The sequence below is a fragment of the Cnephaeus nilssonii genome (assembly GCF_951640355.1).
Source record: "Cnephaeus nilssonii genome assembly, chromosome: 15".
Lineage (NCBI taxonomy): Eukaryota > Metazoa > Chordata > Mammalia > Chiroptera > Vespertilionidae > Cnephaeus > Cnephaeus nilssonii.
The window spans coordinates 18,123,339-18,146,499 of NC_137086.1; the positions used below are offsets into that span (position 1 = coordinate 18,123,339).

Consider the following 23,161-nt stretch of genomic DNA (forward strand, 5'->3'; position numbering starts at 1 on the left):
GAAAATTAAGCCATGAAAAAAAGGAGGTAATCATTAACTGCAGGAAAACCAAAAGTTGCATAGGAAAAGAAACAATCATAGTATACTATTGGCTGGCTCATAAGCGGTTATTATTTATGTATGTTTACATAAATATAAACAATAATTTTAAATATCTATATATATAAAAGGCTAATATGCTAAGTGTCCAACCATCCGACTGGTTGCTATGACTCGCACTGACCACCAGGGGGCAGACACTCAACACAGGAGCTGCCATGACGTGCACAGAGAAATGGCACCAAGAACCTGACACCCACAAAGCAACACTCGGCTTCCCCCAACTGGGACACAGGCCCCGCCACCACCCCAGAGCAACAGCCCATCAAATCACAGCCAACACTGCTGAGACCCCATGGCGCAAAATGCGGCCCACAGCCCAGTCCAGCCCAGAAACGGTCACTGTGGGCGCTAGGTAATGATATCACGTAGCAACACCTGGCTTCCTCTCCCTAGTGACTAGCCTCCTTGCAGTTTCTTCAGCCCAGGAACATGACTTGCTTTATAGCCAGGTGCAAACATTTCACACTTTAACCAAATGTCTGTGAAGCGTTTTCCAGTGCCTCATCTCATTTGATCCTCACAGAAGTCCTGGAGTAGGTAGACAGGAGACTCAGTGAAATCCTATTTTCTTCTCATTAGCCAGAAAACGGAGATTTAGAAAGTTTAGAAACTTGACCCAACTGAAAAGTAAGAAATGGTGGACCTTGAAAATGACTTCAGGTTTTCTCACTGCGCAGAATATAGTCAAACACTGCTATAGTTAAATATTTTACCCTTTGTTCTCCCTGCGTGATCTACAATAATAATCTGCTTCGTGTTGATATTTACTACTGTGTTGCTGACAATTACCTGAAAGAGAAGTTGGGGTGCTTCACTGGCTGCAAAAAGTTTAGCTACATCAGAAAGCAGGTCTAATTAAGCAAGTTTATTCTATATCTATAAAAGGCTAAGTTGATTCGCGTATGCGCGATACATATAAAGCTCTCACTGGCGCCAATCGCACGCGTGTGTTTCAATCTCTCATTGTCACTCGTGAATTTGGTTGACACTTCTATTATAGAGAAAGGGCGAATAGCGATATTAAAATATTTTTTCTAATTAATTTCCTTTTAATGTGCACAAGTTCGTGCACTGGGCCACTAGTTTTTCTATAACTGGGGGATAGGAAGGTGAGCCAAGAAGGGGACAAAATAGTTAAATCCTCATTGACCACACACAGAGTTAGTAGATATTCTTTAAAATAACTTTTACAGTCTAACCAATATACTGCAATAAAATCCACCCATTCATTTACTGAGAGCTTACCATGTAACCAAACTGTGCTAAACACTGGGAGGATAACACCGGAGACACAGTCCATTTTTTATAGAGCTTAATCTACATAAAATACTGTGTATTTTTTAAAGGAGTCCTTTTTCTTAACATTTGTATAGAAATAGCATAAGCCTTTCTGACTGCTGAAGAAATTATTATAATCAGAGCTAAATGCCTATAATAAAAATATTCAAATGCATGACATTTTATTTAATAAACTATAAGATATGCTCCAAAGGAAAACAGAATAGAAAATATAAACAGGAGATATAATAAAAGCTTACCTTTTAAAAAAGGTCAATATTAATCAACACAATATCAAAATGAAGAGCCATGAGACTATATTGATGAAAGATCCTTACATGAAAAACTAGAGAGCCTAACTAGTAAAACAATATACCAAATGATTACAGTTTTAAATATAAACAACTGAGCCCTGACCAGTGTGGCTCAGTTGGTTGGAGGATCATCCTGTACACGAAAAGATGGAGGGTTTGATTCCAGCCAGGGCACATAGCCAGGTTGTGGGTTTGATCCCCAGTCGGGGTGTGTGCCAGAGGCAACTGATCAATGTTTCTCTCTCACATCAATATTTCTCTCGCTCTTTCTTTCTCCCTTCTTCTCTCTAAAAATAAAATAAATATTAACAACTGAAGTTGGGCAAAGATTTTTTAATACTCTTCTTGGAACTTTCCTGTAAGTTGGAATATTTTTTTCAAGTTTTTAAAAAGGCAGCTCTGATGCATCATGCATACCATACCTGTTAAAAAGATAAAATAATGTTCACAGACAGATGAATTACAGATATATCTTTATATGGCTGGCAGCAATGCAAAATTTATTTTTGGTAAAAGGGGCCTGACAATGCTACACAATACCCCATAACCTGGTATGAAAACACCAGCCCCTTCCTCCACATCATCCAAAAAAAGTAATGTGCAAAGATTTTCAGATACACTCTACTTTTGCTTCTATTTTTATCCTTTGAATTCTTTCCTTCTAATTTTCCTTTCAATCCATTTCTCTACATAGATAGAATTATGGTATAGAATTTTATAGTTTACATTTTGTTATGCAGTTTTTGTGTTATTACTGTTTTTATGACCATCATTTTCATTGGGTTTATTATAGATCTCTAAGTAAATTTACCATAACTCTTACTTAATCATTGTGGCAGATTCTGTGTACTAGCTATTCAAAATACATATTCCCAACCCCCTTCCACCTTGTAACTTCCCACTATAGGATCTGGAAAGCCAAATGCTTGCTGTCTTGGGTTGTGTGTGTCCACACATAGCTATGTAACCAGTTAAATATAAGGTGAAAGATTTATACAGTCAGAAGAGAAACCAGAGTATACTAGTGAGATATATATGAATGTCTGCTGTGGGTGGGGAGAAGGTACTTCTGGGAAACTTTATCACTCGCTGATAAAGAAGGCTCATCTGCTTTTACTGAGTTCTTAATGTCTGTAACTACAATAGTCTCCCTTTCTCCATGGTTTCGCTTTCAACAGTTTCAGTTACCTGAAGTCAATTGTGGTCCAAAAATATTAAATGAAAAATTCCAGAAATAAACAATTATTAAATTTTAAATTGCACACCATTCTTAGTAGCATGATGAAACCTCACACTGTCCCACCTGAGACATGAATCATCCCTTTGCCTAGTGTATACATACTGTATAAGCTCCTGCATGTTAGTCATTTAGCAGCCAACTTGGCTATCAGATCAACTGGGGGGCATCGCAGTGCTTGTGTTCAAATAACCCTTATTTTACTTAATAATGGCCCCAAAGCACAAAAGTAGTGATCCTGGCAATTCGAATATGCCAAAAAGAAGCTGTGAAGTATATGTATGTATGAGAAAATATATATTATATACTAGTGGCCCAGTGCATGAACTGCATGCACGGGGGGGCGGGGGTTCCCTCAGCCCAGCCTGCACCCAATCGGGGACCCAATCAGGCCTAAACTGGCAGTCAGACATCCCTCTCGCAATCTGGGACCACTGGCTCCTAACTGCTCACCTACCTGCCTGCCTGATCACCCCTAACTGCCTCTGCCTGACTGCCTGATTGCCCCTAACCCCTCTGCCTGCCTGCCTGATCGCCCCAACTGCCTCTGCCTGCCGGCCTGATGGCCTCTAACTGCCCTCCCCTGCCGGCCTGATCTCGCCCCCAACTGCCCTCCCCTGCAGGCCTGATCTCGTCCCCAACTGCCCTCCCCTGCTGGCCTGATCGCCCCTAACTACCTCTGCCTCAGCCCCCACCACCATGGATTTCTCCGGAAGGAAGTTGGACATCCAGAAGATGGCCCGTCGACCCAGTCTAATTAGCATATTACCATTTTATTAGTATAGATATAGGATAGGATTGCTTAAATGGGGGGGGGGGGGAGCCTTTTTCAGCAGGAGGAGATGTTCTTGGCAGACAAAAATACATAATCCCTATATCCGGACTGATAGCCAGCCATATGCACTATACTGCCAAACCGGTCATTAAAAAATTGAACCGCTTTCTTACACCTTACACCAAACAGCTGTTGCCCTTAAAACCCCTCCTTAGCCCCCTCACCTTAGGTTCTGCCTTCACAGTTCACCCAGACTAGGTTCTGACTGCTCAGTTTCTATGCCAGTCAGCGTCAAAGCTCCGCCTCCTAGGCAGCTACTGGCTCCTCCAAGTTCACCCAGATTTGGTTCTGATTAGTCGGTTTCTATGCCAGTTAGCATCTCCAAGGCCTATCTCCGGGCCTGATCAGAGATGTGAGGCTGATCAGCAGTCGCCCAAGCTGCTGGCGAGCGGGCTGAACTGCTGACCTCGCGGAGAGAGAGAGAGGCTCGCTCGGCTGCTGGTGAGGCCCGGAAAGAGAGAGAGAGAGGCAAGAGCTGATCAGCCCTTGCCCCCCCTCCCCCTCTCTCTGGGCCTTGCCAGCAGCCTGGGGCGGCTGCTGATCAGCCCTGCCTCTCTCTCTCTCTCCCCGAGAGGTCAGCAGTTCAGCCCACTCACCAGTCCCCGCCCACCTGAGCCTGCTGCGCACGCAGCCTGGCATTTGGTCATCCCTTCGGTCGTTTTGGACATTACAGACCCTGGCTCTTTATATATATAGATGGGGTTCAGTACTATCCAGTTTCTGGCATACACTGGAGGGGAAGGTTCTTGGAACACAATACTGTCTAGCAATCTTGTAATCATAATGTAACAATAAGCCGGTACATTGGGGGTAAAGGATAGCAGAAAGAATCGAAAAAGCCTAGATTCTTTGTCATCACTGAGCAACTGCAATAGCTAATGTCAAAGAAAAGGACTACCTACAAATAGAATGTGAGAAAAATTAACTTTATTTTTTTATGTCACTGTTAAGAGGATTTACTTGTAGCCAAAAGCATTCCCAGTAATACTCATTTCACTACAGTTTGACATTTAGATTATAATTCTCTATCTATCTATCTATCTATCTATCTATATATGTCTAATATGCAAAGTTCCCGTTAGATACTGACCAACAGCCAATACCACTAATAAAGCATGAGAGTAAAATTTAACACATATCCCCTACCATTGGGTATTATTTATTGTTTAAAAATTCATAAATAGAAAAGGGTACCTCATTGCTTTAATGTATATGTTTTTTATAATTATTTACTATTTTGCTACATGTTAACCAGTGTCCTCTGAGCCTTCTGCTAAACAAGAACCAATCTTTGAACTTCCAGGTTCATCGCTGCCTAATTTAAGCAAGAATCTCACTAAGTCGGTCTAGCAAGAATCCTCCACCTTTATAATCTCATCACACTCAATCTCTAATGAAATTCCTCATCACCCACCATCCTCCAGGTGATATCCGAACACCCTGGCCTGCCTTCAGCAAGAATTCTGTTAAGTAGCTTCCTCTTAGTAACTTTCACCCACCAAACCTCACCCTCCTCCTAGGTGACAAATTCCCATATTCCTTGTTATATTCAGAATTGAGCCCAATTATGTGCTGAGGTCTTTCCCCCCTTTTATAATAGCTCCTGATTAAAATCTGTTTTACCACTCTAACCACTGGTTTTCTTTCATACTTCTAAATGTAAAATTTAGAGTTTCTAAAAATAAAATCTAAGTTTAACTCAATTCTAAATAAGGACTAAAACTGGTGTGTGTGTTTTTTGTAGAAAAATTGGTGGTGTCTAGTCAGTGATTCAGTTCTAAATCTCTTCTCGTATTAAAGTTATAGCAAACTTACAAAAACATTTTTTAAATCACTATAGATTCCTTAACCAGGGAAGTCAAGCTTTTATTAATAATTACCTGACTTTCAACCATCATAACACACTCATTTCCTGATAAAATATTAGGTCAAGATGTCAAAGTAACAACTTTTATTCAAACAGTCTAAAAAGAAAACAAAATAGAACATAATGTAGGGAAAATAGGAAAGACTTATTAGACACATATTAAAAATACTTATATGTATTTTAAGTATTGATAGATATGTATTGAATATAAGCCTTGATATATATTGAATCTTAAAGATCAAGAAATTCCTATCTTCATTTTTAAAACAGCTAACATAACTTAATTTTTTCTTGATAACTCAGGATCACAACTATATACATATATCAATTATTGAACTATCAATGTTCTTTGATTTAGGAGTTGGGAAATTCCTATTCCTGGTTCTCCCACTAATCTATGTGATCTTATTCAAGTTACCCAACTTTTCTGAACTTCAGTCCCCTCAACTATACAATGAGAGTTTAACATTCTGTGATTATAAGGAACTAAAAGATCACAGTGTGGAAAACACCTAAGTACTGATCCCAAAACAATGAATTGGTTGATTTTTTAAAATAAGATTTATATTTGCCCAGCCAGTGTGGCTCAGTGGTTGAGTGTCCAGGAGCTCACGGTTCAATTCCCAGTCAGGGCAAATGCCCAGGTTGCGGACTTGATCCCCAGTGTGGGGTATGCAGGAGGCAACCGATCAATGATTCTCTCTCATTATTGATGTTTCTATCCCTCTCTCCCTCTCCCTTCCCCTCTAAAATCAATAAATATATATATATATTAAAAGATTTATATTTGTTTGCATTCTATTTGCATCCTTCTCATAGACTAATGGTATACAGCTGAAATAACATCTTCCAAGGCAGTATTACTTTGGCTAATTTTTAAATTTTTATTACTGAATACACAACAACAGCTACCTTCTAAAAGACATCCCCATCCTACAGAATAATCATCCTCGTCTCTATAGTAGGTTTTTGTGGGGTTTTTTTTTTTTTTCTGGCATTATTAGTTCAGGGGCTTCTTCTTGCAAATTTGAACTCAATTTTAACATCATCATTATTAACACATGCTGTGATAGGTGCTAGAAATAAATTTTTTAAAAGGTACAGAGGAAGCTGCTAAAGCCCCAAGAGAGAGGGACATGGCATTCTATAGATTCTATGCTATTTACTGCTATACTTCCAATGCCCAGTCACTTGCATGTAGCAGATGCCCAATAAATATTTGTTAAATTAACTAAATAGTTTCATAAAAAGAAAGTAAACAGTATTAGGTAGCATAGCCTAAGTGCCAAATGATAAAGCAAGTACTAAAATAAGAACAATCATTAAAAACTAAGGGTATCCAAAAACTCTTCATGGTGGAAATAGGACTTAAGCAAAATTTGAATAAAGAACCTATAAACCTGAAAGAGAAATACAAACCACAAGGTGATGAAAGAATATTTAAGAACTAGTGGCTCGGTGCATGAAATTCGTGCGGGGGTGGGGAGTCCCTCAGCTGGGCCTGCACCCTCTCCACTCTGGGACCCCTTGGGGGAAACCAGCAGTGGGACATCCCTCTCGCAATCTAGGACTGCTGGCTCCTAACTGCTCACCTGCCTGCCTGCCTGATTGCCCCTAACCACTCTGCCTGCTGGCCTGCTCACCCCCAACTGCCGCCCCCCCCACCAGCCTGCTCGCCCCCAACTGTCCCCCCCAGCCTAATCACCCCCAACTGACCCCCCCACCGGCCTGATTGCCCCCAAATGACCCCCAGTGACGGCCCGCTCGCCCCCAACTGCCCCCCCTCCACCGACCTGATCACCCCCAACGGCCCTCCCCACCAGCCTGATCACCCACATCTGCCCTCCTCTCTTGGCCCCTAACTGCCTCTACCTCGGCCCCGCCACCATGGCTTTGTCCAGAAGAACGTCCGGAAGGTCTCCTGGAAGTTCTCCCAGTCTAATTAGCGTATTATCCTTTTATTAGTATAGATAGATGTCCTTTTGAACAATAATATTTTTTAAAAAGTAGACATGGCTCATGTGCAAAGCAAGATTGCACTATTTTGGTTTCCTATCCTAACGGGTAGGAAATATAAACAACCTAATAATGGAGAAATGTGAAATCTGCTAAAGGCAAAAATAAAAAAGAATGCCTGAACAAATCAATATTTTTAGAAGCTTTAGAGGAAGTACTGCATAGAATACCTTGGCCAAGGGAGAGACCAGAGGTAAAAACTTAGAAAGGCCCCTACTTGCAGTCATCCAGATATGAGGTGATGAGGATCTGGACCAGGGTAACAATAGCATTAGGAATTTAATGATTACAACTGGATTTAAAACATTACACAGAGTTTACAAAATCAAATACATAGCTGGGAGAGAAAGAACCAAAGAATGAAATTTTCAGTGAAAGATGATCTAGGTTTCTAGAAAAGATAAGAGGAGCTGGGTATGAGAAGATCAACTTGGTTTGGGAGATGAATTTTAAAAAGGATGATTGAGTTTCAAGCGGTAGGTCATCCAGGTAAAGACATTAGTAAGAAATCCTACAAATAGAATTATAATGTGGAAAAGCTGAAGACTAGCTAGACCTGTAATTTTATGAGGTATCTAAACAAAGGATTCAACTAGAGTGGAAGGACTTAAAGAGTAGCTATTGAAAAAAAAACAACACAGTATAATCTGGTAAACAATTGAATGGAGGACTGAAAGCAAGAGCACAAGAGACTGAGAAATAAATAACTCAAAAAGAGAAAGAGAACAAAGAAAAAAAAAGAGAGAGAAAGAAGGATGAGACTAGTAAAAAAATGAAGGTAGCCCTAGCTGGTTTGGCTCAGTGGATAGAGCGTCAGCCTGCAGACTGAAAGGTTACAGGTTCATCCCGGTCAAGGGCACATGCCTGGGTTGTGGACTCGATCCCCATTAGGGGGCGTGCAGGAGGCAGCTCATCAATGATTCTCTCTCATCATGGATGTTTCTATCTCTATCCTCTCCCTTCCTCTTTGAAATCAATAAAAATATATTTTTTAAAAAACTGAAGGTAGTAAATGTGGTCTGCACAGAGAAATAAAAGAGAATAAGGGACAGGATGACAGTACCAATAGATAACAGCTGAAAAAGGAGTTTCTTTTGTTGTTACTTAATATGTGGTTGATATTTTGTTATTGTTGTTCTAATCACAAACTGGATTTTTTATTTGTCACCATTAAATGTTTGAATTTTAAACAGACTCTTGAACTAGGGACTCATATCCATCAGCTTGCCCACCTTTAGCCCCCGTCTCATCGCCAGTAGCTTTGCCAGAACTGCTAACTTCACCATGAAGCTCCATGAGTTTTCCTGATTCAAACTTGAGATTCTTCAGCATTTTTATTTTTCTAACAAAGCAGATAAATAGATTGGCAAGCATTTTCTATGTCTTTTCCAATGCTATATGGAATCAGTTTACTGACCCCTTCTTTCAAGTCATTTGTCTGCACCTCTCGGGTCATGACTTCCATCACGTTCTCCAGATTTGGCGGACCTGTTGATGCTGAGCATAAGAAGTCTTCCGAATCTGATTATTGCATATTTCAGTAAAACCAACACAGGATCAATGAAGCAAATAACCATCGGTAGTCTTGACATCAACATGAGCTTCAACCATGATCTGCCATTTTTTGACCATGGTATGATCCATGCCATTGGAAATTAGTCAGGTAGTTTTTGCCCTAAACATCCTCAGTAATTAGCTTGAATTTTCTAAATGCACCTTCATCATTCTGCAGATCAGCTAGGCTCACTTCAAAAACACGACCCTTGAAACCATCAGATGCGATTTTGGTTGCTTGAGTTCTCATGATTAGTGTTTTTCCAATATTTCCTATGTTGAACATAGCTGGTGCTTTCACATCATACCAATCTTTCTCAAAAAATGGATAAACCACTTTCTTCTTGGCTCCCTTTTTGCCACCTTTCATAAGTCGCTTGTTCTTGCCCACTGCCAAGGTGTTGCTCAGAGAGTGAAAAGGGATGGTTGGTTGGTTTTTAAATGGGGAAAACTAAAATGGCATTGCCAAAGTGGGTATTACCATTGGCATAATGGACTCAGCTCCACCTGAAGTTAAGAATCATTGCTTGATTACAAGCTACATGTGAGGTAAAACCACACCTGCCTGTTTTTCACTGTATCTCCAGTGCCTAAGAGAATGCCAGGTACTCAGTAAGCACCTAATGTCGCAACCAAAAGCCTTGCAAACAAAAGCATAATTTTAAAAAAATTCTCAATGATAAAATTTCTATGAGATTTTGGCAACTTTAACATTTCCATATTTTAGCGTTTTTGTGCTTCTCACTTAGTTTGCTAGCTATAAGGATCTAAAATGCTAAACTTTAATTTTTGATTAAAAGAAGCAAGCTTAGTGATAAGGAAATCAGAATTTTCATTCTAAATTCTGAATAACAAAGGCATTTCCATTTTATTATTTAAAGAAGCAGAGTTTTAAAAAGCTTTAAAATCACAATATATTGGTAGTGCATCTATAAACGATCAGAAATATAGAATGTAAAATAATATTTTATTTAAAATAAGATTTGTCTTCATAGAAAAATATTCCATTTGCTTTCTATTTAGAAGGAATAGGAAATGTGTATAAAATTTGAAGATATGGGCTTTAGAAAAGAAAAAAAATGTTACCTATCCCTGCTGATTATAAAGAGTTTTAGGACATACTGCCAAAGACATTTCCTGGCAGTCTGTATTTAACACACAAAGGGAAAAGATAACAAACCTACACACACAACTACCAAAACCCAAGCACCATTTGCTGCAACTAACATCAAGCTACAATTATGAAGCCAGGGGGATCCCTGAAATGAGCTCTGTCAGAATGACTTGGCAGGGCCCAGGCGATGCTCTACACAACAGAACACAGACATTACTTGCTCGAAAAGGTTCTTTCCAATGGAAGTCAGACAGCAGAACTAGCTAGAAGCAAGAGGATAGACAGGCTGTTCTTCATATAGCAACATATATTGTACATTTATTACATTTACAACAAACATTTTAAATATCAAAGATGTCTGGGACATAAGACCTGCCCCTAAGGACACAATTTAGCTGGGAGACAGAACATACATATACAGGCGTATATTTAATAGTCAGTAACATATCCTAATATGTGATTCATTCAAGAACCATTTATTAAGTAGCTACAATGTGCCAGTCACTCTGCTGGACTTTAGGAAAATAAAAACGCCTTTAAGTGACTCACAGTCTAGTGAGGAAATAGCCATACTAAGTATGTGATAGATTGTATAATTGAGATACAGTAGAAGTTCTCACCACTCCTCTCTTAACCAACCTTATGAATTAACCAGTATTCTCTAGTCCCTTTATAAAACACTGCTCAAAGCCCAGGACACATTGAATATTCACTCCTAGAGTATAGTATTCTTTATAATTCACCCATTCACTTCGGTTCCCACTAAAGTGTAGTATAAGAACACTAAAAATCAACTGGTTTCCTCCCATATCTATTTATGTCAGTAGCACTTATTACTCTGATTAGATAATTCAATTAAATATTACATAAACCAATAAAACATGGGTATGAAGAAAAAAACGAGGCTGAATGCTTTGGAAAGACAAGACAATAAAGAAGATGTACTAAAAATATCACTGTCAAATTAAATGTGAGTGAAATAACTAAAAGATTGGGAGAAACGTCATAAAAATCTAGGATTTTGCACTCAGTGTGCTTTACTCAAGGAAGACCAAAACCAGAAATCATAAACAATTGTATTATGTATTATTATATGTATTAGTGAAACTATTATTGTTTTATGGTCAATTACTGGGACCATGGCACCATCCTACGCGACTGACTCTACTTTTTCAAGTTCAATGAAGTATGCTGACCCAGATTCACTGGCTCCTCCTTATTCCCTCCTTTTAGCTTTATATGAATCCACATTCCTCAGGAGCAGGTTTTAGTTGTGCCTATAATTTAAGATCCTTTGCTGACTACTTAACCTTCTCATTTAGGAAGTATAAACAAAAAACTGAGAACAAGTCTGGGCTGTAATTTTCCACCAGGTGAAGTTGGTATCACCCTTGTGGAATCTGACATCGTGTTTATTTCTACTAACTAGATATGCTGGTATTGGATCCAATTTCTGTCTCATGTAAATGAGTGCTAATGGAACCTGGTGTGTAGAGTAATGAAACACTCCCCCTGGCCCTTTCCTTGGATCTCTATAGCGCAGTAATGCCAAGAACCTATTTGCCACACCCAAAATACCTATTCAACCCAACCTTATGCAATGCTTCCCCAAGATCACCTTAATCCCAGGGCTCCAACTCCCTTATTTTTCTCCCCATGTTGTCTCCACAACAAAATACCTACTCATTTTTCCTTGTGTCATACTGCTTCTAGCCAACTCTACAATAACTTTTCCTTCTTACATATCAGTATTTTCTAATATTCCATCATTCCATTCCATTTTCTAATATTCCACTGTTCAGATAAAGTACTTTTACAATAAAGGTTAGCAGCATTTAGTCTGTCCCAAAAAAGTGTGTTTTTTTCCTCAAATAGCTTACTGCATTAGAGCAAAGATATGGTTACATATTATTTTGTTCAAATATAGCATATGTACCAGTATAAGAGATGGGCTAAGAATAACCTAATAACTAAAATACTACACAAATTCATAGATGATCAATAAACACAAACTATATTCATAATAATCACAAACTATATTAAAATACACACACACACACACACACAGAACTTAATTGGCTACTCTCAAACAAGCTGAAAAAGATCCAAATTTGCAGACTTTTTTAAAAAAGAAATACATTTTATTTCAGTATTCCTTACACAAAAATAAATAAAATTATTAAAATAGAGTGATATTGTTTAACAACTTTGAGAAACACAAATTGTTAAAGACTTTCCTGAGTCCCTTAAAGAATTACTCTACTTGAAGAAAATTATTCTACTTGAAAACTTAAAATAAGTGATAAGAATTTACAGCTATACAAAACATACTTAATCATCTAAATGTTATTAATTCATTTGGCTACTTCAGATCAGAAGCAGCTTCACAAGACCAATTAAAGGAGATGATGTAATATGATGGCCAGGGCACTACCACACCTGGGTTCTAAACTAAATCAATACCAACTCACAAGTGATCTAAGACAAATCCTTTTATCTTGGTGGCCCTAAGTACTAAAACAAAGGATGAGATTACCCAAATTCTAAGGTCCCTCAGGAGGTAAAATATTCTTAATTCAAAGTAGGGGATAGAAAATTGAGGAGGAAGGGAGGGAGGGGAAGGAGGAAGGGAGGGAGGGAGTTGCTATCCCAGTCAGCCCTAGAATTCTACAATTACAAGTGCTAGAATGAAGACTACAGTTAATATACATCCTTTAGAAATTAAGAATGTTAATATGTTCAGTGCAGTTTCTCCCAGTCTCTGCTTCTCCCACCTCTCTGCTCCTCTGTCTCTTCTTTTCTTCTAACCCTTTTCTAACTTCTCTCTGTTGCCTCAGGATTCTATCCCAAACTCCAAATTTTCCTCTATTATTACTTGTAGGCTTCAATGCTTACAAACTATTACCACCTACTACTACCACCTCTGGCCTTCCCCCGCCTCCCAATACAGTCAGTTCATTGTCCTTAAACCACTACTAATAGGGCAAAGAGAATGTAAATAGCTACTACGTGAAATGGATCACTGAAACCAATTCTTCTAAAATTTGATTTAAATAAACAATACAATCAAATGCATTCTGTCCATAGAAATTTCAACCAACAAGAGCAAACAACTTGCTGGACACCTATTATGGGAAATAAACTTTACATATTTTATCTTTTTTAAAACCTTACAACTACTATGCTTAGAGTCTATGTTATCTTCCACAACTTACAAGTAAAAATAAAGCCTAGAAAAATGTTAAATTGAAAGTGATGAAGCTGTATGACTCTATTGTTATCATCATAACAGGAAAGGTGCAAAGGGAAGGCCAGACATTATAACCATGGTTGTCTGGGCAGTTTCACCAAGAAGCTGCAACTTAACACTCCCCAGGGAACCACAGTCCATTCCGTGCAAATCGCTGGGGGAAAGGGTCCAACAAAGGGGAAGATGGGTGCATGTGTAGTGAAGTCAGAGTGAGTAAGGAAGGTGCTTGCCTGTCAGTCTAGCCTGGGAACCATGGATTGGCTAGGGGGGTTGGAACCACTGCAAGCACATGAAATCCTGAAGGATTCATTGGTTATGCTCCTATTTAAAAATCCCCAAACAAAGAAACTTTCTCTCTTGTTCCTCTTGCTTCCCTCCTGCTTCCTTACACCAGCTTGTTCCATCACCTGCACTAGCCTGCCATGTGACCCTGGGCCATGAGGACCCCAGAGGCAATGAACTGTAGCTGGAAACACACCTAACCTAGCCAGATGCTGGACTGGTCTTTAATATGGAGCAAAGGCTCTGGGCAGTGGCTTTCATTCTAGCTCTGTTGACAATCACATAGCACTTTTTCCATGGCAGGACGGAGGGAGATGAGACCTTGGAAGGAAACCCCTTAATCTTACATCATCGATAAAGCTTTCCACTATACCTCATCCTCCCATGGGGGCCTCAGGAAATTCTTATTCCCAGGGCAGCCCAAGAAGCTCACTTTCACCAGTAACAAGTGGGGACATGGAGAACACCCCACTGATAACCCACACTTTCCACAGGCAAATTATGACAATCAATAGATTGTTTTGTCCAAATGGCCACAAAAGCAAGAAATTCCAAATATCCCAGGGGCAATTTTCTTCCTAATGGCCTAGAATTGAAACCAGAATAATACTAGTAACATTCATAAATCAGAAAGTGTACCCAACATCAAGCAGACAGTAGGCTGAAAAAGAGTAACCAATACAGATTATTTGGACTTTCAAACACATTTCTAATCAAAGACTGATTAGTAAAGGGGTTTGTTTGTTTTAAATTCCTCTTAAATTACCAAGATTTTGAAGAAAAGTTGTAGGTCTGCCTCTACCATTGAAATTCAAAGAGAAGTCAACTTGGGTAGTACATAACGTTTAGGGCTAAATAGGTATATCCCTCGATAAAGAATTTCTACTAGCAATATTTCTCCCCAGGTAATTACTAGGGCCATTCATATATGTCAGTTTTTGAAAGTAAGGTAAGAGAAATCTGTTTCCAGCAATGGTGCCTTGAAATAACTCCCCTACTAAAAACAGATTTTAAAATTCTGTATAAAATATTTTTACAATCATCTTAAAAAGAAAAGCTAATGAGACAGTAAGGAATTATTTGGTCAAAACTAAAAAGAAACTGGGAACCCAGTCCGGTAAGGGAACAAAAGTCACTGTTACCCTTTGGGTGCTGGCCAATCAGAACAAATTTGAACTTTAGTTTGAACAGCCTTGTAGAACCCAAAAGGCAAAAATCAAAGACCAGGACCATAACAGGAGATATACCCAACATTTTTCTAAGACCCTAAAGGGCTTATACCCTCAAAGCAAAGGGGAAACAGACAAATTGGCCTGCATATGTATTCACAACCAAAATATTCATCACCTGGGTGGTCTAAAACTTCAAGCAATGAATTTGCTTTAAAGTGTTTCAGTCCAGGTAATGCTTCCAGATATTTACCAGAAGCAAATGCAAAAACTTTCTGAAGTAAGCTATCTGAAGAAGCTATCTTTCTTTGAGACCTCAGATTAATCTTATACTTTTTCAAGGATAGTGAGCAGCACATAACTATGCAGACAAAAAAAAAAAAAAGTCATCAAAGAATCAGCTAAAACAATAGACAACAGAAAGGGACTTCCAAGACCTCACATATAAGAACAGAGACACCAACTATAAAATAACTATACTTACTAGGTTTAAAAAATACAAGACAACTCTGAAGACAACTCTGAAAATATTTACAGGGAATAGGAAACTATTTAGAAAAGATAGAGCAGATTTTAAGAGGAACCAAACTGAACTTCAACAATAATCAAAATCACAGGATAGCTTTAAAAGATTAGATCCAACTGAAAAGAAAATTAATGGACTAGAAAATAAATCAGAATTATCCAGAATAAAGCATGTAGAAATTTTTAAAAATGCAAAATACAGCGCAGATAAGGAAGGCCTAAGGTACATATAATCAGAGATACAAAGGGAAAGAAAAGAGAACAAGGTAGAAGAGAAATTCAAAGAGATAATGATTATTTTACAGAACTAATGAGATGCTAATCCACAGATTCAAGGAGCCTAACAAAGTCCCAAATTCAATAAAATAAAAAAAGAAATCTAAACCCTTACACATCATAACGAAACTACAGAAACACCAAAGTCAAAAGAAAATTATAAATGTAGCTAATAAAATAAGCTAGAAAACAGTAGAACACTGTAAAACCTCCATGTCTGTTGCTTTAAATAAAAAGAAAAGTGAGCCCTGGCCAGTGTGGCTCAGTTTGTTGGAACATTGTCCATTACACCAAAAGGTGGTGGGTGAGATTCTCGGTCAGGTCAGGGCACATACCCAGATTGCAGGTTCAATGCCAGGTCCGGGCGCAAGCGGGAGGCAGCTGATTGATGTTTCTCTCTCTCTCTTTCTTTCCTCCTCTCTCCCCCTCTCCCTCTTCCTTTTTCTCTCTCTTCCCCCCCACCAATTCCTCTCTCTGAAGTCAATCAATCAATCAATAAAAGTGATTAAATAAGCATTAGTGACTGGTTATCAATAGGTTATAAGGATAGAACAAGATAATGTACTTGAAAAGTTTTTTTAAAAAACTGCAAAGGTATATGGAGATTTAAGTGACAGAGCTTGGACAAAAATCTGTTTTCATTCTTGGTCATTTAATCTCTCTCTGGGCCTCACTTTACTTGTAAAAAAAGGATGTAGCTGATTAATTCCAAAGTTCATTTCAGCTCAAAGATTAATATCATTTTTATCTCTCAGTCTGAGGGAGGTGTACTAGTATACGTCTCATCTAATACTAATGCCAGGGGCCCTAATTCCTACATTTCTGATTTAAGTAGCCTGCTGAAGAGCTCAGGGAATTAATACATTTAAAAATTTACCCAAATTATTCTAAGATTACAGCTAAAGTTGAGAAACACTAAAGTAACAAATATTAGGATATGTTTTAAAAAGACTAAAACCTCTAGAACCTTTCTAAAATATAAGATTTAAAAATTATCAAGGATGACTAGAATTAAAAAATAAGCCTGTTTACAAAATTTCACCATACCAAAATGGGGCTCACCAGTTCCAAGTTTAAAGGTCCAAAAAAACAAAAAATTAGTTTTATAAAGTGGTTAGTAAATATATACAATTTGTTACCTAAGAAGTCATGCATGGTTAAGATAAACACATTCTGAAATGTTTATAGAAAATTCAAGATAGAAGACACATAGTGGGTTATTAAGTAAATCAAGTACATGTGAAGTATATTACCAATGTTTGGGGGAGGAGGGGTTTAAGAGGATGGGCCAGCGGACCTGGCCTGGGAAAGGTGTCCTATTATCAAAATTTTGAGGCTGATTCCTATTGAATGTCCCTTAGTGCCACTACCAGACCCAGAATATTAAACTGCATGGTTCCAGAATGGCACTTATATGCTCTAGCCTTAGAAGAGTTCATAACTGAAGATTTTGCTTTTCTGTGGGAACAAGGAGATATACAACTTTAACATCATGCACTTGGTACCATTTATTTATTCGGCACTTACTTTGCGTTATGTACCAGGCCTCTGCTAGATACCTTAAAGTTTCTCATTTAATTCTCACAAGGTAGCCCTAGCCGGATTGGCTCATTGGACAGAGTGTTGGCATGCGAACCAAAGCGCCCGGGTTCCATTCAGATCAAGGGCGGTATGTTGGTTGTAGGCTCCTCCCCAACCCAGGCCCTGGTGGGGAGTGTGCAGGAGGCAACCAACCGATGTGTTTCTCTCACATCAATACTTCTCTCTGCCTTTCTCTCCATCTTCCACTCCCCTTTGTCTCAAATCTCACATCCTGTCCTCTATCACATCTTGCTGATTCTACCTTCAAAAATATATTCAAAATCCATTATATTTTGAACATGTTTCAAACATATAATCCCAGATCTCATTACTGCCACTTTAGTTCATCTGTAGCCTGGATTGTTCAAAGAGCCTCCTAACTAGACTCTGATTCTTCTATCCTCATCTCCCCTCCAGGTCATTCTGAATCCTTGGCAAAGGGTTCTGTTTAAAGATGCTGTCACTCTTTTGTTCAATACATTTCAATAGTTCCCCACCTTGTTGCGGTAAAATCTAAAGTCCTTACCATGGGCAAGACTCAATACTTCTGACATCATTTCTTCTAGTCTCCTCCTGTACTCCACCCACACTTGCCTCATTATTCCTCAAACATTCCAACCGTGTTCCTTCCCCCTTCTGTTCCCTCTGCCTGGAACACTCTCCTTAGATTTCACCTTTTCAGGTCTCTGTTCAAATGGCACCTTATCGGTAAAGCCTTTCTTCCCCATTCCACCCTCCCAAGCACTCCAGATCCCACTTACACACTTCATCACAGCTCTTATTACCATCTAATGTTTTCAGGATGCATTTATTTAATACTGTCTGTCTTCCCGCACAATTTAAGTTTCATGTGAGTAGGATCTGTTTTCATCATTGTTGTTTCTCCAGTGCCTAGAACAGGACCTGGCAGGAAGTAGGCACTTGAAAAACATCTATTGAATGAAAATATGAATCATCAATGCCAAAATTTAAATTCATAAACACTCTAGTACCAACAACCATATAACTAATGATAGCTTGACCTTTTCTCAGTTCTAGCATTTCCAGGTAAACAGCACAGCCTCCCCAACTACACACACATACACACACACAACTAAGGCAATAACTTTTATTTTTTATTTACATTTTGTCTTCCCATAAGTCAGTAACTTTTGAAACTGAGCCTTAGGTTCTCATTACCTCATAAAGTTCTTTTTTCCTGCTATTCATTCCACTCACTGCTAGGCTCTTCTGTGCTGTTCTAAGAAAACTTAAATCCCTCAAGTGATAAACACTGATTTTTCTGCATTCTGATTGTTCTATCACTCCAACCAGACTGCAAGTTTCTTTGAGGTAATCAATCTGGTTCAATCTGTCTCACCCAGAAAATTCTTTCAAATGTTATGTATCCCATTTTCAATTCCTTTCACAAATATTAAAGCTCAGTAATAATTTTGACCATTCTTTTCCATGAATTACCTATTCTCATCTACATGGTGTGGTGAGGGGGATTACCAAAAGTAAAAGAGAATTATATATTTAACTAAAATGGGCAAGGGGGAACAAAATGACAACACGTTTTTGGTACAATGTGGTTAGTTCCTTACTCTCAAGGTCTGAAGGAGGGAGGAAGTGATGAAGGCAGGCCCGGTGGATAGGTGGGATCTTGGATGGCCTTTCACAATTCGGCCCTGGCAATTTAAAAGAGCAGGACTAACAGGTTCCTGAGGAGACACATTAGAGTTAACCTTAAAGGTGTTTTTGTTGACTTTGGTGTTAAGGACTGGAGAAAAGATTTAAAAATTAAAAGGAAGACATCAAGTAATCCAAATTTCATCATCATTCAATTCTTACTTCCTATTGTTTTTCTAGGAAAATGAAGGGATATGTTCAAATTTAATGATGTTGATGTAAAGAAATGATTTGGCAAATGGGGGGAATGGGAAACATCTGTAATACTGTCAATAATAAAAATAAATGATTTAAAAAATATTTTTCAATAATGCTAATAAAGGGGCCAAAGACCACAGGTTCCTGCAAACTCTATCCCTCCAAAATACATAATACTTGCTCTGTTTGGAAAATACGATTTTTTAAAGTTTCTCTGTGGATGCTTAATTTGAGAACAACCAAAAGGTACTGTAAAAATGCAGTGCCCTTAACAAAATGAGCGCCAATGGGAAACCTACCTTAAGTTTAACATTTGCCGTTAATAACCCAGGAAGTTGTGTGTGTGCATATAAAATTGAAGAGTGGCTACAGTTACAGGTAAAATTAAAAAGTTTAAACACAGTGAGGTGGGGGGAGGCACAGGGGATGAAGTGGGTTGAAAATTCCCAAAGTTCTACAAGCAGTAAGAATTGTTTTCTTGGTTTTTTACCCAATTAGTGTGACTTATCTTACATTCCCTAAACTGGAAAAGAAATTAAAATTTAAGTGGTTACATATAAACATCATCCTCCACAACAGTACAACGTTAAAGTTAAAGCCTGCCTTTAACACTTTCTTGAAGTCTGAAATCCACAAGCTCATTTATGGAATTCACTGCCAATAAAGGTGAATTACCAGTAAATTTGAGTGAAGCATCTAAGTCTGCTGTTTACTATACAGACATGGTCAGATTTATTATAAGAAAAATTACAAATATCGTAAGACCAGATACTAAAGCAACGTAACAGTCGGAATGAAAAAGCCACCAAAGAACATAAAGAATCAGAAGCAATCTTAGAAACTATGGGTCACTTCCTCACTTCATTCAACTCCTCTCAGAGGCCTCCCCTAACCACTCCATCTAAAATAGCTGCCCCTATCACATTCTATTCCTGTTCCCGGAGTTCTCCTCATGGCAGTTGCTATGGGTCAGAATATTATAGAGATGCATTTACTCACTGCCTCCCACCTAAAATTTAAGCTCTATGAGGGTAGAGGCTGTGTCAGTTTTGTTCATCCCAGGACCTAGAGGCACACAGCTGGCATTCAATAAACGTGCCAAATAAATAAGTGATGACACTGACGTTCAGAGAGGTTAAAGGATTTCCTAAAGGTCACAGAGCGAGCAGCAAGCCCAGCCCATACTGTAACCGTCTACTTGCTCCTTTCATTCCACTTGCACTACACCAAAGCAGCCTGTCCCAGCACAGACCCTATTAAACAGACTTCTCCTTTTCTTTTTTTTAAGTATCAAAGAAAATACATGTTACCAAAAGAAAAAGTGACACACTGGGTAGCATTTTAACGTCAAGTGTTTCACCAACCAAAACTATACTCAAATTTCATAAACATAACAGGATTTAGCCAGTAAAGCACAGTTCTTTAAGTTCCTTGTGAAATTGGTGTATGGCTTGGAAGTTTTTAAGAGCCACTTAACCGACTCAGAATGGCCTGTAAAGTATCAGCCTCCCTTTCAATGCTTCTAAGAGGCCACAACTGCTCCTCCCTGGATATACTCTATTTTGCAGATTATGCAGGAAATGTGGACCAACTTTAAAGCCCCTTCTAGTCCCTTTTCGAGTAGAAGTCACATCTCACAGAACCCTGAACATAAAATCAATCCTCGGGAAGTTTTAGATTCGGAGAACAGGAGACCATCTCTGAACTACCATCTGGCTGCGATCATCTCTAGGTCCTGCATTTAAAAAAAAAAATCCATGAATCTGAAATACCTAAAAGAAACGCGGGAGGGGGTGAGGGAGTGGGAAGGAGAGAAGAAACATTTACATATGTAAAGAGAGAGCTGGATATTCCTAGTAACACTTTCTCCCCCCAACATCAGCTGCTCGCCGAAAGTCCAGGCCTCACGGATGGAACTTCTGTGGCCTCCCCTGCTCACCTTCCTCTCAGAGAAGCCTACTGCCCATACCCACTGCGGGAACGTCTCTAGACCTAGGGCAGAGGATGGGCACCGCTTTGAGCCCAATGAGTGCACCGAAAGGCAAGCCCTAAAACGTGCGAGGGCCAGGGAGTTGAAAGGAAACAGAGTTAAGAGAAGGAAGGAGCAAACGCAGAGGAGCGGGAGGGTAAACAACGCACCAGGGCGGGAGCGGGAACCCGGGTCGAGGAAGTGGGGGGGGGTCAGCCAAAGGCAAAGGTGAAGGGGGAAGGGGACATTCTGGTGGGAGGGTGGGAGCGAAGGGGAGGGGACCAGAGAGAGGGCAGAAGAGGGAGGGGGAAGGGTCCGGGGCGGGGCGAAAGGGAGCGAAGAGGCGGGATGAAGAGGGCCAGGCCGGGAGGGTCTTTACCTGCAGCTCCGCCCGCTCCACCTCCCACTGGGCTCTCTCCACCTCGAAGCGGGCCCACTCGTGCTGCAGGAAGTGCAGGATCCCCGGGAGGCTGTACTGGGCTCGGGCCGCCCCCGCCGCAGCCGCCCCGTCGCCGGCCGCCTCCGCCAGAGGCCCGAGACCCTTGGCACCGCCGGCGCCCGGGTGGTTGTTGCTGAAGAAGACGCCGGGACCCGCCTGCTCGTCCATGGCAGCCGCAGAAGCCCGGTGAGCCGCCCAGCGCCCAGCAGCGGAGGCAACGGCGGCCGCGGCAGCAGCGCCTCCTCCTCCCTCCGCCGCTCCCCGCCCACACCCCAGTCAGCAGGGAGCAGCCGCCTCGGCGCGGGGGCCGGCCGAGCCCGGGACGGGCCGGGAAATGGGTCAACTGCGGCGCGCGGGCGGCGCGCGGCATGCTGGGAAGTGTAGTCCGGGGGGGCGTGGCCACAGCGGGCTCGGCGGAGGCGGCCTGTGGGGCTTGCGGCGCGCGCGCGCGGCCCCGCCCCTTTCCTGCCCTGGGCGGTAGGGCAGTTCCCCCGGGGCGCGCGGGTTTCCTGAGGGCGGGGCGGGCGCAGCCGGGCGGCGCTCCGGGGTCCCTGGCACGCGGAAGTTCGCGGGCGGCGCTCCCCGTTGCACACCCACCCACACACACGGAAGTTATCAGGCCAAACTACCCGCCCGAGCTGCACTTCTTGTAGGGCTTCCCGGTAGTTCTGTTAAGAAACCAGCTCAAAGCGAGCTTCTCCTGCCTGGCTGGGCTCTGACCTAGACACTTCTGCCATCTGCCCATCGCTGTCGCTTCTCCCTTTTTCACTCCGGGGTTCACACCTGTTGCGGGGTCTGTTTTCACTTAAAAGGAGCTCTGATCGCCTCTCTCTCTTATGCTGCTTTGTTGACACCTCATCTGAAAAAAAGTGCTCCGCTGAAGTTCGCTTTCCCTTTGTGGTTAATCTTACAGTAAATCTCTAAAAGTTTCAGATATCCGAGGCTATGTTATTTCGGTCTCCTTTTTCCTACCTTATTCCCGCGCAGTTTTTTATTCAACTCAACAACTACTTGGTTGTCAGTTATATCTGTCGCTGGGGATATAAAGATAAATGGCACTTCCTGTCATCAAAGGGAAGTTGGGCAAGTAAATAATCCATCTCCCGGTGCCTTAAAGCTACACGACCCGAGAAAGCCAAGTCCCTTTCTGCTCCCCTAGAACGGTCCTGGGTTCCCAGGCACTTCGCCCTTTTCGTGTCCAGTCCCCAGTTTCTCCACGGTTCACCTGCAAACTGGCGACAGGAACCGCCTACCGAAGGGACACCGAAGTTCCTTCAGCTGTTTCTTGTGTAAATGTTACCCTTCTCCGAAGTCCCTGAAATTGTCACTGTAAGCTCAGACTACAACGATAATGAAAGGAACACATTTGAAAAAAAATATATAACAAGTGCAAATGAAATTAAGCACTTAGTCTTCATAACAAGTTAGTTGCAGTTCTTCTGTTTTGTGGGATGGGCTCCTGAGATACCAGATCCGATGGCCAT

At 40.6% G+C, this 23,161-nt stretch overlaps 1 protein-coding gene and 1 pseudogene across 3 annotated transcripts in view; both read right to left on the reverse strand.

Annotated features, from left to right (window-relative positions):
- Positions 1–22,031, reverse strand: part of STRN (striatin) — a 71,699-nt gene extending 49,668 nt beyond the window's left edge. The window contains exon 1 of one of the 2 annotated variants that reach the window (XM_079792284.1): positions 21,618–22,031. In XM_079792284.1, coding sequence (XP_079648410.1) covers positions 21,618–21,845 — 228 coding nt within the window. In that variant the 5' untranslated portion in view covers positions 21,846–22,031. The remainder of the gene's footprint in view (positions 1–21,617) is intronic. The other variant, XM_079792285.1, reaches the window with a different exon arrangement.
- On the reverse strand, positions 7,526–12,274 carry LOC307112216 (small ribosomal subunit protein eS1-like; annotated as a pseudogene). The gene has a single exon. The product of its transcript is annotated as a small ribosomal subunit protein eS1-like (transcript).
- Positions 22,032–23,161: the final 1,130 nt, after the last annotated feature.